The 15617-nt window shown below is 46.5% G+C and overlaps 1 protein-coding gene across 3 annotated transcripts in view; it reads right to left on the reverse strand.

Moving 5' to 3' along the window:
* Positions 1–740: 740 nt before the first annotated feature.
* Positions 741–15617, reverse strand: part of ak9 (adenylate kinase 9) — a 366094-nt gene continuing 351217 nt past the window's right edge. For all 3 annotated transcript variants that reach the window (XM_085997790.1, XM_085997792.1, XM_085997791.1), the window contains 3 exons: positions 4987–5089; positions 2609–2723; positions 741–1637 (listed from right to left, as the gene is read on the reverse strand). In XM_085997790.1, coding sequence (XP_085853916.1) covers positions 1426–1637; positions 2609–2723; positions 4987–5089 — 430 coding nt within the window. In that variant the 3' untranslated portion in view covers positions 741–1425. The remainder of the gene's footprint in view (positions 1638–2608; positions 2724–4986; positions 5090–15617) is intronic.

A 15617-nucleotide genomic window follows, 5' to 3' on the forward strand; every position in this document is an offset into this window, starting at 1 on the left:
AACATATTAATCCCTCCTCCAAGCCATATATCATCCTGACAGACGTATATTTGCCATTCCTTCAATGTCAATGGATGAAACTCCTAGAAGCAACTACCGAACACCATTGCGGAAGCACCATCACAACAAAGACTGCAGCAGTTCAAAGACCCACCTTCACCTTCTCAGGACAACTAGGGATGAGTAATAAATGTAGCCTTGGCAGTGTTGCTCACATCTCAAGAACAATTTTTTTTTAAAATTTTCAATTCCATAGGAGAAAATAATAAGATTTCCTGACGGTTTTAGCTGCCTATTAAGTAGAAGGGAATGTTCATAATATTTAGATGATGGAAGCTACGTTTGTTTTCATAGTTGAGCATGATTGCTCAAGTTATATTAAACCCAATCAACACCGTGAACAGGAACTTTTTATCATGTTGATTTGTGACAATGGCATGAGTGTTATTTCCCTAGCTGAAGAACATTACCTTGATGGCACCATAGAATCACTTGGAAGGCACATGAATTTATGCTGTGTCATATTTAGGTCTCAAGGAATTACCAACCACCTGCTCCTGTAAACCTTGGGTCCAGGCTGTGTAACTCAGCAGTCAAAGCTAATTAAGAGCTTTGAGACAGACTTCTCTTTTCTGGTTCTCTGCAGTCCACAACATGTACAACCAGCTATATACATACATTTATTTAACTTCTGACAGAAATGACCAATGTTTTCATTATTTTCTCTGCAGAAACACATATGCATTAAAATAGTTTTTATTGTCATCTGCACTTATATATGTGTATACCAGCAGCTACTAGTATATCATTTATTTCAAGTGAATACTAATTCTTAATTCTAAATGTAACTTTTAACTTCTAACAAAATAATAAATCAGAATAAAGCAATAAAATGTGAAAACTTCAGAAGTAATAATGCAACAGCACACTGAATAATAAACAGGATTGTATACTAGGGTGATGCAATAATGAAACACATGGGTGTGTCAATGCATTATTCTTTTAGTCATAAGAAAGTTTCATGACTAATTCTCTGCAAAGTAAGTTTTAAATCTGAGCTGGATCATCATAGGCAGAAAGTAGGTATTTAACCACAGAAATGGAGGGGGAAAACAAAACAAGCATCACTAGGCTGCTCTTCTACACCCCCTAAGGGCTAATGAGACAATGGAACCGATAAGATGCCTGGTAACCATCGCAATCCACTTTCGTGGCTGGGCAAAAGTTCATGCCATAGAGACAATAAACATAAAGCAACATTGAAGACTATTATAAAATGTGATATAAAAATCTATAATTAACAGTGTATTATTTGCCCCTTATTGAAGAACCAACAGAACTTTTAGAACTCAAAAGCAAAAGTTTAGTGGCTAAAGTATGGTTCAATCCGAAAAATTGTGACACATTCAGTAAAGACACATCTCCCTAAGGAACACTAGTTAATGTAGGTTCCACATGTTTGAGTGCTAGAAATGTTTGTAATTTGTGATCAAAGTCAATAGGTCTGTCTTTGGGTTCTTTGTACTTTCTGGTCATCTTTGATCCAAGGTAACGAATAAGTTCACAGTGTTCCTCATATTGTTCCAGCTTCTTTTTGTATTTCTTTTTCACATAGTCATAGCTTTTTGGATTGTACGCTGGAAACAGAAACAATTACATTTAAAATGATTTATCTTCCTATAAATCAACAGTAAGCAGTTTCACCAGATTTTTATATAACACATTTGTTTTATAATTGTAATGTTGAACCACAATAGGAAATATAATTGGAGCAGTCCTGGAGCTAAGACTGAATAATGTTGTAACACCCACTTACAGAAAATATTTGAAACTTGTGTGTGATAGAACATTTTTAGACCTGTGTACCTATGGAAACAGGTCTACGTAACGCTATGACTCATTTATTCGCCACTTTTCATAAGCTGGCTCCTGGATTATAGATTGGCTGAAGATCTGTTGTATGTAACAAAATAATTTAAACTTTGCATGGTGGTTGTCGCGCACAACAGCGAGTTATGTCACCAAGCAATAGAATAAAGAATATTGCTTACAAATATCAGAGAAAAACTACAACCTTCCAAAAACAGGAGTTTTGAGTTTAAGTTTAGCCAAAGGAAATAATTTTTTTTAAAACATTGTTTTGGATTGTAGTGAATAATCTATTTTCTTAAGCTCTACCAGTATTAGAACATCTCTTGAGTAATTGTGTAATCCTTCAATTGTTGATTGGCTGCTACATCCCTCAATTACAGACATATCGCTCCACTTTTTAACTTTTGTATGTCTCACCATCAGTGTGTTTCATTGGTGAAGAATGATTCCTCACAGCTTTGTTGACAACATATTGGGATCAGGCATCAGTTTTATTTTTACATACGAGACATCTTACTATATGGTTTACCAGAAAGCTGCTGGGCAACTCTCTGATTTATAATGAATGGTTTCAACAGCATTTCTTATACTGTATTAGTATAAAATAGCTTAAAAACATGGCAACCATCAAAAAATAGATTATGAAAATAAATTAACAATTTTAATCTCCAAACTTGACATGAATATACCCTTGAACTATGTAGAGTTTCCAATGATATCTAATGCAGTTTATTACCTTTTAGATGATAAGAAATATAGAGAAGTGCAGATTTCTTCACACTTAAGAATGGATATTTTGGCTTCAGACAACCTACAGCTGTCAATGCTTTAATTATTGATAGTGCGGCACCCTACAAAAGATCAGTTTTAGATAATAAATATTTGTATGTCATTAGGTTTTCTGCTTTTACAGATCAAACATGTCACTGTATGCAGTAAGATTTCTTAAACAGTATAATATTCATGCATCATGATGCAATGATCAGACAGTTTTACTCCATATTGAAGCTCAGACCTATATAAAGATATGCCTTTAGAAAAACTGAAGTTATTAAAGATGAACAGAAAATCTGTAGAAATTATTATAACACATATATACAACAGTGAATATCCTTATTATGTACTGTAAAGCAATCATCATGTACCAGTGACACTTTTTTTATCTGACCGTAATACAAGTGAGAACTTTAGTCACAAAGCAGTGATCATGTCATCTTCATGTGTGACTTAAATATGAATAACAAATCATGGCAATTGCAACAACTTACATTTATATAGTACCATTAACATAGAAAAACATCCCAAGTAACTTCACAGAAGAATTATCAGACAAAAATCGACATTGAGCCAAAGCAGATATTAGGAGGGGTGACTAAAAGCTTGGTCTAAGAAGTGGGCTTTAAGGAGGGTCTTAAAGGAGGTGCAGCGCCACTAACACCTCCCGCGAAATTCAGCCTCCCAAACCTGCGACCTCTACCACCTAGAAGGACAAGGGCAGCAGGTGCATGAGAACATTTTTGTCTCAATACGCCTCTATGAAATGCTTTGGGACTTTTTTCTAAATTAAAGACGCTATATAAATGTAAGGTCTTGTCTTAGTATGAGTGAGAATACAAGCTGCAGCATTCTGGATGAATTGTAGTTTATGAATGAAAGAGTATTGGAGAAGTTTAGCTGCGATGTGGTAAAAGTGGGTTTAGGGCTACGGCCACAGAGTAGAGGTAGGGGAGAGGCATATGAGGCAGAGGTAAAGGCAAACAGTCTTGGTGATATAGCAGTTCGGGGGAAGAGAAAGCTGAACCTGGGGTTCAGCAATATACTAAGATAGTGTATTTCTGTGCTAACCCAGGATGGGAAATGGAACCATGGCCAGAGGTTTGTAGGTATTTGCGGGAGACGACGGAGATAGGTTCAGTTTTGCTGACATTAAACTGGAGGAAGTTTCGGCTCATTAGCAATTTGAGACGGTGTCAACAGTCATAGGATCGATGGAGAAGATGGCAAAATAGAGCTAGGTGTCACCAACACGCATGTGAAAACTGCCTTCATGATTCTGATAACATTGTCAATGGTTAGTACGTAAAGGATGGAACTCAGGTACAGCAGAAGTGACTGTCGAAGCACTGCTGAAGAAACCGTTTCAGGCAATCTTTATTATGTTATCAGGTAGTAGTGGACCCAGGAAAAAGTATAGTACACAGTACATAGTATTTGCAGCACAGCTTCATCTAACCTGATCAGCATGTCTTTCTATTCCTTTCTCCCTCATGTACTTATCGAGCTTCCCCTTAAATGCATCTATGCTATTCGCCTCAACTACTCCACGTGGTAGCAAGTTCCACATTCTAACCACTCTCTGAGTAAAGAAGTTTCTCCTGAATTCCTTACTGGATTTATTAGTGACAATTTTATATTTATGGTCTAGTTTTGGACTCCACACAAGTGGGAACATCTTCTCCACGTCAACCCTATCGAACCCCTTCATAATTTTAAAGACCTACATCAGATCACCTCTCAGCCTTCTTTTCTAAAGAAAAAAGCCCAGCCTGTTCAGTCTTTCTTGACAGTTATAACCTCAAAGCAGCCCAAATGATCCAATTCATTTTAAACAGAAGCAGTGCCCAGTACCATGAAGGTGGACTGTGGAGGAGAGACATTGATGAAGATGGAGTGTTGAAGGCAGTGTAGAAGTTGAGGAGGATGAAAAAGGAAAATAAGCCCCAAATGCAGTCATGTAAGATGTCATTGGTGGTGACTTTGGTGCAGTTTTAGTGTTGCGGGTGGGCGGAAACCTGATTGAAAGGTTTGAACGGGGAGTGGTGAAAGAGGTAGGAGTGATGTTGTGGAGAATCTTGGTCACTCCAGCTTAGCCAGGAAATATGGAAGCTACAGCTAATTCTGAAAGTACAGTAGCTGTAGGTATAGTTCAGCAAGAAAACACAGGGTGTAGAACTCAATAGGAGATCTATTCCATTAACGTTTATTAATTACTTTTTTGGGAAGGTAAATAAGTTTTCCAATGAGTGTAAACAAGATTAATATGGGTAGACAAACACCACCATTAGTATTTACAGTAATTGTAGATATTAAATAATCAGCAATAAATGTCCTTACTTGTTCCATATATCCAAGCATCGGAAGTGAAGTGAGAAGTACCGGCTCCTTCATTGGTGGAAGTTTATTTGGGAGTGTCAGATCCCAGTACTTGTCAGGAAGTCTGAAAGGGATTAAAACGTAAAGAACCAATTCTCAGACTGGTGATTTAAAGACACTGAAGCCTTCATTTTCTGATCGGAACTCCCTGTTTTACTGATGGCCCAGATCGGAAAATGTGCTGGAATTCTGTTCTGCTGGAACTCCGCCAACTTTAGCACACGTCATTTTCTGATGTCATTTCCAGCAGCCGAAGGTAGCGCCCACCCAAATGGTAGCCCATGCAAATGAGGCAATAATGATATAGTAATAGTATGTGTCACATTTCCTGTCATTTCTACCTCCTTTACACTATTTCATGTTCTCATCCATATGAACTAACATCCAGAGTTGCTAGGTGCTATGGAAAAGGGAAACTAATGTAAACATATGTAAACAGCTACATATGTAGGTTTTCCAGAACCTTTTTTAGGGGCAGATGGCAGAAATTTGAAGATCTGCACACCTGTTGCAGCTTTCTCCTGGCTGTTATGGGCTACCTTGTCCTTTAAAAAGAAAGAAAATTATCTTTTGTTGCAATGACATGCAGCTCTCAGTGTGCATATCATAATGGGTATGATGACAAATGCATGTAACAGGCAGTTATTTATCATGCAAGGCTTTTTAAGGGGTATGTATGGATATTAGTGAAGAACCACTCAAAAGTGAAGGCTGGGGGTAAAGAGGGTACTAACCTACGCCATACACCTTGATGGTAAGCAATTCTAGAACTTTAACAAAATATAAGGGAGAGGCCATTGTAAGTGGTAGGTATGCTTAGCAGTGTGCATTCTTAGAAGGTGTGGCTGGCTTTTCTTACCTTGTCTGATCTGCTGGTATCATGAAGTTTTTTCTGGCACTTAATGGTCATGCATGGGGTGGCCAAACTGCCTTGACCACCTTATTCCTCTGCTCCTGAGTAGCGCTCTTTGGGGATCTGAGTTGTTCATTCCAAACAGGGCCTCCCTTCTCTGCCTGATCTCCTGAACTTCTCGGGCTCAGCAGAATCTATGATATGCTTGTCTTTTTAAGTTGCTGCAGCAACATACTATTTCCTGTCCCCAACATGCGAGTTCCCAATCAAAGGTGGTTCTAATGCCTGTCATTTGTCCACAATATTGTAATGAGGCTGACCCTATACATTACTACTCATGACATTGGGCAGGAATAAATTGCACTTTGTTGTAATTCTAGTGGAGATTGTGTCTGATCAGAAAATCCAGGCTGCACTGTTTTGTGACATTAAGGGGGAAAAATTCGGTTGGTTGCGCCACCCATTAGCGTCTTAAGAGGATGCTAAGTGGGGCGCAAGCCAACTAGCGCCCGGGCGCGGCATTGCCCACGCCTCCCGCTAAATTCTGCGGGACGTTAGTGGTGGCGCTAACCGTTAGCGCTGCGCCGCTGCCGATGACGTCATCGGTGTGCGCAGTGCCCCACTGACGCCCCGGCCACGATATTCAGCAGCGCCCCCAGATTTACCGCCGGACGCTATGTCCGACGAGGTCAGGGGGGCCTACCTGCGGCTGGGGAGGCGCAAATTAAAGGCGAGGTGCGGGGCGGCCATTTTTGTTGTTGGCCGCCTGCCAGCACCTGCCTGCGCTCCCGTCCCCAGCCTCCTGAACCCCCCCACCCCGCGGAGTGCCGGCTGCGCTCCAAGAGCCCGGCACTTCTCTTCGGTGCCGGGCTCTTTTGCCTGCACTCCCGATCCTTGGGGGCCCAGCTGGGCCCCAGATCATGCTGCACAAGGCCCCTCCCCTTTAAGGGGAGGAAGGCCTGTAATACTGCAGCGCGACGTGCCACAGTGTGTGGCACTGCGGCACGTTGTGCCACGATATTCACTCGCAGTGCCCCAAGAGGGATGCGGGGCGCCTCCAGTAGCGCCGCGATTCCCTTTGGGGCGCAAACGACCAATTTCCGGTGCGGGGGCGCGAATGTTTCCGGGGCGCTACTTTTAGCGCCCTGGCGAGGCTGGCGCCCCAAACGGGGCTATACTCAATTTCTCCCCCTAAGTATTCACAATTATTACATAGCCATTAATGTGCATATTCTGATACACTCACTGGTGGCACCAAGATAAAACACCTGATTATCACATTTCATAGTCGCAATAATCAATAGTTAAGTACCCAAACAAGAACAGGGGGGATACTTGACTCCTATAAGTCACGCTGCAGTACTTCCTCCACTATAACCAATTGTCTGGAAAAAAAGGAAGACCAGATTTTTGGAACGTGGGCAGGAGGTCTTTGATATTCAGAACTGATATAAATTCTGTAACCTATCTACAAAGAGGAAAGAGGTTGCATAGCAGTTGAACACATAGGCCTAGAAATTCGGTAGGCTTAGCGCCGCATTTGAGGCGCTAGAGGGCCTAGCGCCGGAGTTATGGCCAGTTGAGAAATTCCCTGGGGCCCTAAATCGGCGTTGCACCGGTAGCGCTGCGCCGGCACCGATGACGTCATCGGTGTGCGCAGCGTCCCGGTTGCCGTGGTAACCCGGCCCCAAGCCGAAATTCAGTTGCGCCCGCCTCGCCCGTGGCAGGCGCAACTAAGACTCTGGCAACAGAGTCTTCCCCCAGTGTGCGCCGGCGCATAAAGGTGGAGCGGCGGCCGGCCGCGTTCCCGGCGGCCGCCTGCCCGCACCTCCCTTCCCGGACTCCTGCATTCCCCCCCCACGGCCCTGATCAGTGTCTGATGCGAGCCCGGCACTTCCCCGAGGTGCCGGGCTCAGATGTCGGGTCAATCCGCCGGACAGTTGTCGGCTGCAGGCAGCTCCTCCTTAACAGGAGGAGGAGGCCTGCAGTTCCCCCGCCTGCCGCACCGCATCGGGTGCCGCAGCGGGGGATTAGCGCCGGGAAACCCAAGTTCACGCCCGTTTTGAGGCGCTAAAGGAGGGTTTTAGCGCCCGCCGCCGTCTGGGCCCGGCGCACCCGAATTTTCGTTGCGCGCTGCCGCATTACCGCTGGCGCAAACTTTCTGGCGCTACAGCCCTGGCAAGACCAAAACCCAATTTCTAGGCCATAATTTTTATGTATAAGAGAAATTGACAAGAGGTCAGGAGAAGAAAATTATCAAGGAGAAGATTGTGTTCAACTACCAAGCCGGGCCAGCAACTGGAGGACAGCAACAGCTGATAGAGTTTTCTGAAGTTACTCAGCACTCCCTCCCAGGAATGTTTTGATGGGGCATAATGGGAAACTATACAAATGACTATGTTAGGGATCTTCCCAGTGTTTGTTGTGGCCTACAGAATATGGGCTGAAAATCCTTCGGGCTGATGTTCTGGGGTAAGGGTCGCGATGGAGTTTGTGGGCTCAGTGTGAAATGCGATCATTTACATGGGGCAGGAGGAGGGCAGTCTGTTTTGGGAGGTAGTTCTCTGGCTTCCTCCACAGAAACTAAATATGGGCACCTTTAATAAGGGGGCAAAAATAAAGCTTTTACCGGAATAAATCTTTGGGGGTCCAGGCCTGGATCATGTTGATCCCTATATGCACCATTAAAGAGGCTGGTACACCTCTTTCTTCTCAGCATACTGACCTCTGAAGATCTATTAGGCCTTTGTGAGGCCTAAATTGCAGGGACTATCAAAGTAGGCATCCCCACCCCCAGCCTGTGTGCCCTTTGCCTTGTTAGGGGTGGGGGAAGGCGCCACCTCTTACAAGGCTCATGGAAACTCTCTGTGGACTGGGACCTAGGATAATTGGGTCTCTATTTTCTGACTCTTACGTTCCACTTCACTGGAGTTAATGGCAGGAATGTGACAGATGGGCAGAGGACTTTTGGGTCCTATATATTTCAAAATGAGATTCCGGGGATCTATCAATAGAAAAATACAACAGTACCTCTGCTCATGTCAAACATCAATTTTTTTGGTGACTTGCTGTGAATAATTTTACATTAGCTATACTTTGCTGATGTTATCATAAAGGTTGTGTGATACACTTCTCTCAACAAATATACCTGGGCCATCTGGTGTTGAAAAACACTCAACACAACACATTACAATCATCATTGATCATAAGCACTACTGTAGCATAGTGGTTATGTTACAGGACTAGTCTGGATTAATAATCCAGAGAATTTGAGTTCCCCTACAATTTCAGAACAAAAGAAATCTGGAAATAACAAAAGCTGGTACCATGAATTGGCATCGGATTGTTGCAAAAACCCAACTGGTTCACTAATCTGAAGAAAACCTGCCGTCCATACCCACTCTGGCTTATATGTGACTCCAGTCCCATACTAATGTGGTTGACTCTTAACTACCCTCTGAAGTGGCTTAACAAGCCACTCAGTTGTAGCAAACTGCTAGAAAAGAACAAAAGAGTAAAACTGGATGGACCACTAGGCATTGAAATAGGCACTGGCTTCGGACACGCCAAAGCCACACCCAGCCCAGCCGACCCTGCAAAGACCTCCTCACTAACATCTAGGGACTGGTGCCAAAGTTGCGACACCTATCTCACAAACTAGTCAAGCAACAGTCATACTTACAGAATCATACATATCAGCCAATGTCCCAGACTCCTCCATCACCATCCCTGGGTATGTCCTGTCTTACCGGCAAGACAAATTGACCAGAGGTGGGGCCACAATGGTATACAGTCATGGGGGAGGTGCCCTGGGAGTCCTCAACGTTGACTCCGGACCCCATGAAGTCTCATGGCTTCACATCAAACATAGGCAAGGAAACCTCCTGCTGATTACCACCTACCACTCTCCCTCAGCTGATGACTCAGTACTTCTCCATTTGAATACCACTTAAAGGAAACACTGAGTGTAGCGAAGGCACAGAATGTACTCTGGGAGGGGGACTTCAATGTCTATCACCAAGTGTGGCTCGGTAGCACCACCACTGACCGAGCTGGCCGAGTCCTGATGGACTTAGCTGCCAGACTGGGCTTAACTTTGCAGTGAGTTGAAAAGGGATCTGGCCCCAAGGGGCAATTTATAAGGTTCATAATACAGTAGAGAACCAAGCTGAACATAGAAAGTACTGAGGAGATCAAAAAAGGGAATAAGAGGGGCAAAGAGTACGAGAATAGTTTAGTATAAAAGGGAACCAAAAAGTTTTTAATAAACACATAAATAGTAAAAGGGCAGTCAAAGGAAGGGTGGGGCTGATTAGGGACCAAAAAGGAGATCTTCTTGTGGAGGCAGAGGGTATGGTTGAGGTAAAAATGAGTACTTTGCATCTGTCTTCAATAGAGAAGAGGATGCTGCCAATGTAGTAGTAAATAGTGATATTGGATAGGATAAAAATAAAGAGGTACTTAAAAGGTTGACAGTCCTCAAAGTAGCAAAGTCACCCGGTCCGGATGGGATGCATCCTAGGTTACTGAGGGAACTAAGGGTGGAAATCTAGCCACAATCTTCCAATCCCCCTTGGATATGGTGGTGCCAGAGGACTGGAGGATTGCAAATGTTACACCCCTGTTTAAAAAAGGAGAGAGGGATAAACCTGGCAACAACAGGCCAGTTAGCCTAACGTCACTGGTGGGGAAACTTTTACAGACAATAATCTGGAACAAAATTAATTGGCATTTGGAAAAGTATGGGCTAATAAATGAAAGTCAGCACAGATTTGTTAAAGGCAAATTGTGTTTGACTAATTTGATCGAGTTCTTTGATGAAGTAAATGAGATGGTTGATGAGGGTAGTGCGGTTGATGTGGTGCATATGGACTTTCAAAAGGTGTTTGATAATGTACCACATAATAGACTTGGTAGCAAAATTAAAGCCCATGGGATTAAAAGGACAGTAGCAGCATTGATACAAAATTGGCTAAGATATAGAAAGCAGAGAGTAGTAGTTATCCGCTCATTAGCATTGAGTGACGTGAAGGTTGACCAATCGTACAGTCGAGCGACCTGACAGTTGACCAATCGCTGGGTCACGGGGGCGGGTTCATTGCGTGTGTGGGTGGGCCATCCTAGAGTTGAGTGACGTGACGATTGACCAATCCTACAGTTCAGTGACCTGACGGTTCACCAATCGGTGCTTGTGTGGGCGGGCCTAATCATTCTGAGCCGAGGTGAGTGGCCGCCATCTTGATTCCAAACTCTTCATTTCTTTTTCCACTTTCTGCGTGTTTCTTTTCAAATCTATATTTCCAGCAAAAAAAAGTTGCTTTTAAAACACAAATTGTTTTAAAAGAAGTTAATTAATTTGTAAATCTTTTCTCTAACCTCTATAATTTTTCCTACCTTTCACCGTTTTTGCAGGCCTCGAAGCCTGGGCCTCTGTTGCCCAGCCACGCCCGAGCTAGGCACCTCCCGTCCCGCTCAACAAGCGGCCCGCGATCGCCGCATCTTTCTAAAGGCTGGCGGTGCGGGACTGAGGCGAGCATAGCCATCGCCACCATCTTAGTAAAGGCGGGCGGGGCGGGAGTCAGCGCGCGCGTCAACGTCGGCCCGGAGCACGCGCGTCAACGTCGGCCCGGAGCGCGACCTGAGTCCGCTCCGTGCATCACGCGCTAGGTCGCGCACCGGCGGCTTTGAGGGCACTGATGAGCGGCAGCGTCTCTCTCTCACTCTTCCCCGCGCGGCGCGCAGGCCCAGCCGCAATCGGCGGTCTTGAAGCCGGCTTGGGCGAGGGGCCGGTGCTCGGGAGAGCGGGAAGGGGGGGGGGGGAAGGGTTACCCCGGCAACCGGGCCCGGCCCTCTCTCACAGCCTCAAGCCGGCTCACGCCCGTTCCCGGGGCTTGGCTCCAGCGCAGACCCAGCCGCAATCGGCGGTCTTGAAGCCGGCTCGGGCGGGGGACCGGGGCTCGGGAGGGGAGGGGCTCGGTGAGGGCGGAGGGTGGGCCTCGGGATGGCGGAGAGTGGGGCTCGGGAGGGTGGGAAGGGGGGGGAAGGGTGGGAAGGGGGGGGGAAGGGTTACCCCGGCAACTGGGCCCGGCCACCCCTCTCAACCTCAAGCCGGCTCACGCCTGTTCCCGGGGCTTGGCTCCATTTGCGGCCGCGGGCCACTCGCCCTCTCTCTCTCCTTCCCTCTGTCTCTCTCTCCTCCCCCCCACTCCCCCCCTCCCCTCTCCCCCTCCCCCTCTCTCTCCCCCCTGCCTCACCCTCTCTCTCTCCCCCTCTCTCTCCCACCTGCCTCACCCTTTCTCCCTCCCCCTCTCTGCCCCCTCCCTCCCCCTCTCTCTCTGCCCCCTCCCTCCCCCTCTCTCTCTACCCCTCTCTCCCTCCCCCTCTCTCTCTGCCCCCTCCCTCCCCCTCCTCCCTCCCTCCCCCTCTCTCTCTGCCCCTCTCCCCCTCTCTGCCCCCTCCCTCCTGCCCCCTCTCTCCCCCTCTCTCGTCCCTCTCCCTCCCTCCCCGTCTGCCCCCTCCCACCCCCCTCTCTGTCTGCCCCCTCCCTCCCCTCTCTCTCTCTTTCCCCCCCCTCTCTCTCCCCCCCCTCTCTTTCCCCCCTCTCTCTCTCCCCCCAATCTCTCTCTCCTCCCCCCTCCTCTCTCTCTCCTCCCCCCCCCTCATCTCTCCCCCCAGTCTCTCTCTTCTCCCCCCCAGTCTCTCTCTCTTCTCCCCCCATTCCTCTCTCTCTCTCTCTCCCCAGTCTCTCTCTCTCCCTCTCCCCCCCCAGTCCCCCTCTCTCTCTCCCCCAGTCTCTCTCTCTCTCTCTCTCCCCCAGTCTCTCTCTCCCCCCAGTCTCTCTCTCTCTCTCTCTCTCTCTCCCCCAGTCTCTCTCTCCCCCCAGTCTCTCTCTCTCTTCTCCCCCCAGTCGCTCTCTCTCTCTTCTCCCCCCCAGTCACTCTCTCTCTTTCCAACAACATGCCCTCAACAACTTCCCCCCAGTCTCTCTCTCTCCCCCCAGTCTCTCTCTCTCCCCCAGTCTCTCTCTGCCCCCAGTCTCTCTCTGCCCCCCATCTCTTTCTCTTCTCCCCAATCTCTCTTTCTCTTCTCCCCCCAGTCTCTCTCTCTCTCTCTTTTCCCCCCCAGTCTCTCTCTCTCTCTTTTCCCCCCAGTCTCTCTCTCTCTTCCAACAACAACATGCCCTCAAAAAACCCTCGGCACCGCCGGGCACTCCAGCTAGTATATATATATATATATACTAACGACCTGGACTTGGGTATAGGGCATAATTTAAGTTTGCATATGACACGAAACTCAAAATGTAGTAAACAGTGAGGAGCATAGTAACAGACTTCAGGAGGACATAGCCAGACTGGTAAAATGGGCAGACACATGGCACATGAAATTTAACGCAGACAAGTGTTGAAGTGATGCATTCTGATAGCTGGGATGGCAGGAATGACGTATGAGGAGAGATTGGGTCGATTGGGCTTGTACTCGCTGGAGTTTAGAAGAATGAGAGTGGATCTCATCGAAACTTATAAAATTCTAACAGGACTAGACAGACTAGATGCTGGAAGGATGTTCCCGATGGTCGGGGAGTCCAGAACTAGGGGTCACATTCTAAGGATAAGGGGTAAGCCATTTAGGACAGAGATGAGGAGGAATTTCTTCACCCAGAGAGTGGTGAACCTGTGGAATTCTCTGCCAAAGGCGGCGGTAGAGGCCAGTTCATTAAATATATTCAAGAAGGAGTTGGATATATTTCTTAAGGCTAAAGGGATCAAGGGATATGGAGAGAAGGCAGGAACAGGGTACTGAATTTGGATGATCAGCCATGATCTCATTGAATGGCGGAGCAGGCTCGAGGGGCCGAATGGCCTACAACTGCTCCTATCTTCTATGTTTTCTATAGGAAGAACGAGGAGAGGCAATATGAACTAAATGGTACAATTTTAAAGGGGGTGCAGGAACAGAGCGACCTGGGGGTGTACGTACACAAATCTTTGAAGGTGGCAGGACAAGTTGAGAAGGCTGTTCAAAAAGCATATGGGATCCTTGGCTTTATTACAACAACAACAACTTTTATTTATATAGTGCCTTTAACGTAGTAAAACGTCCCAAAGCAGTTCACATAATTATTAAAAAACAAAATATTTGACACCGAGCCACATAAGGAGAAATTAGGGCAGGTGACCAAAAAAGGTCAAAGAAGTAGGTTTTAAGAAGCGTCTTAAAGAAGGAAAGAGGTAGCGAGGCGGAGAGGTTTAGGCAGGAAATTCCAGAGCTTAGGGCCTAGGCAATAGAAGGCACGGTCCCCAATGGTTGAGCGATTATAATCAGGGATACTCAAGAGGGCAGAATTAGAGGAGTGCAGATATCTCGGGGGGGTGATGGGGATGAAGGAGATTTCAGAGATAGGGTGGGGCGAGGCCATGGAGGGATTTGAAAACAAGAATGAGAATTTTGAAATCGAGGCGTTGCTTAACTGGGAGCCAATGTAGGTCAGTGAGCACAGGGGTGATGGGTGAATGGGACTTGGTGCGAGCTAGGACACAGGCAGCCGAGTTTGGATGACCTCAAGTTTACGTAGGGTGGAATGTGGGAGGCCAGCCAGGAGTGCATTGGAATAGTCAAGTCTAGAGGTAACAAAGGCATGGATGAGGGTTTCAGCAGTGGATGAGCTGAGGCAAGGGTGGAGACAAGCGATGTTATGGAAGTGGAAATAGGCGGTCTTAGTTATGCTGCGAATATGTGGTCGGAAGTTCATTTCAGGGTCAAATATGACACCAAGGTTGTGAACAGTGTGGTTCAACCTCAGACAGATGTCAGGAAGAGGGATGGAGTCAGTGGCTAGGGAATGGAGTTTGTGGCAGGACCAAAAACAATGGTTTCGATCTTCCCAGTATTTAATTGGAGAAAATTTCTGCTCATCCAGAACTGGATGTTGGACAAGCAGTCTGACAATTTAGAGACTATGGAGGGGTTGAAAGAAGTGATAGTGAGGTAGAGCTGGGTGTCGTCAGCGTCCAAGTAGAAACTGATGCTGTGTTTTCGGATGATGTCGCCAAGGGGCAACATGTAGATGAGAAATAGGAGGGGGTCAAGGATAGATCCTTGGGGGGACACCAGAGGTAACGATGCAGGAGTGGGAAGAGAAGCCGCTGCAGGAGATTCTCTGGCTACGATTAGATGGATAAGAATGGAACCAGGCGAGTGCAGTCCCACCCAGCTGGACGATGGTGGAGAGGCGTTGGAGAAGGATGGAGTGGTCAACCATGTCAAAGGCTGCAGACAAGTCAAGAAGGACGAGAAGGGATAGCTTACCTTTGTCACAGTCACAAAGGGTGTCATTTGTGACTTTGAGTGGAGCCGTTTCGGTACTGCGGCAAGGGCGGAAACCTGATTGGAGAGATTCAAACATGGAATTGCAGGAAAGATGGGCACGGATTTGGGAGGCGACAACACGTTCAAGGACTTTGGAAAGGAAAGAGAGGTTGGAGATGGGGGCGGCAGTTTGCAAGGACGGAGGGGTCAAGGGTTGTTTTTTTGAGAGGGGTGATGACGGCAGATTTGAGGGAGAGGGGACTGTACCTGAGGAGAACCATTAACAATGTCAGCTAACATGGGAGCCAGAAGAGGAAGTTGGATTGCTTTTTTTTAATTCATTGATGGGATGTGGGCGTCGCTGGCTAGGCCTGCATTTAGTGCCCATCCCTAATTACCCTTGAGAAGATGGTGGTGAGCCGCCGCCTTGAAC

The sequence above is a fragment of the Somniosus microcephalus genome, chromosome 9, assembly GCF_052327205.1.
Source record: "Somniosus microcephalus isolate GS21.2 chromosome 9, FLI_Smic_1.0, whole genome shotgun sequence".
In the NCBI taxonomy this organism is placed as follows: Eukaryota; Metazoa; Chordata; class Chondrichthyes; order Squaliformes; family Somniosidae; genus Somniosus; species Somniosus microcephalus.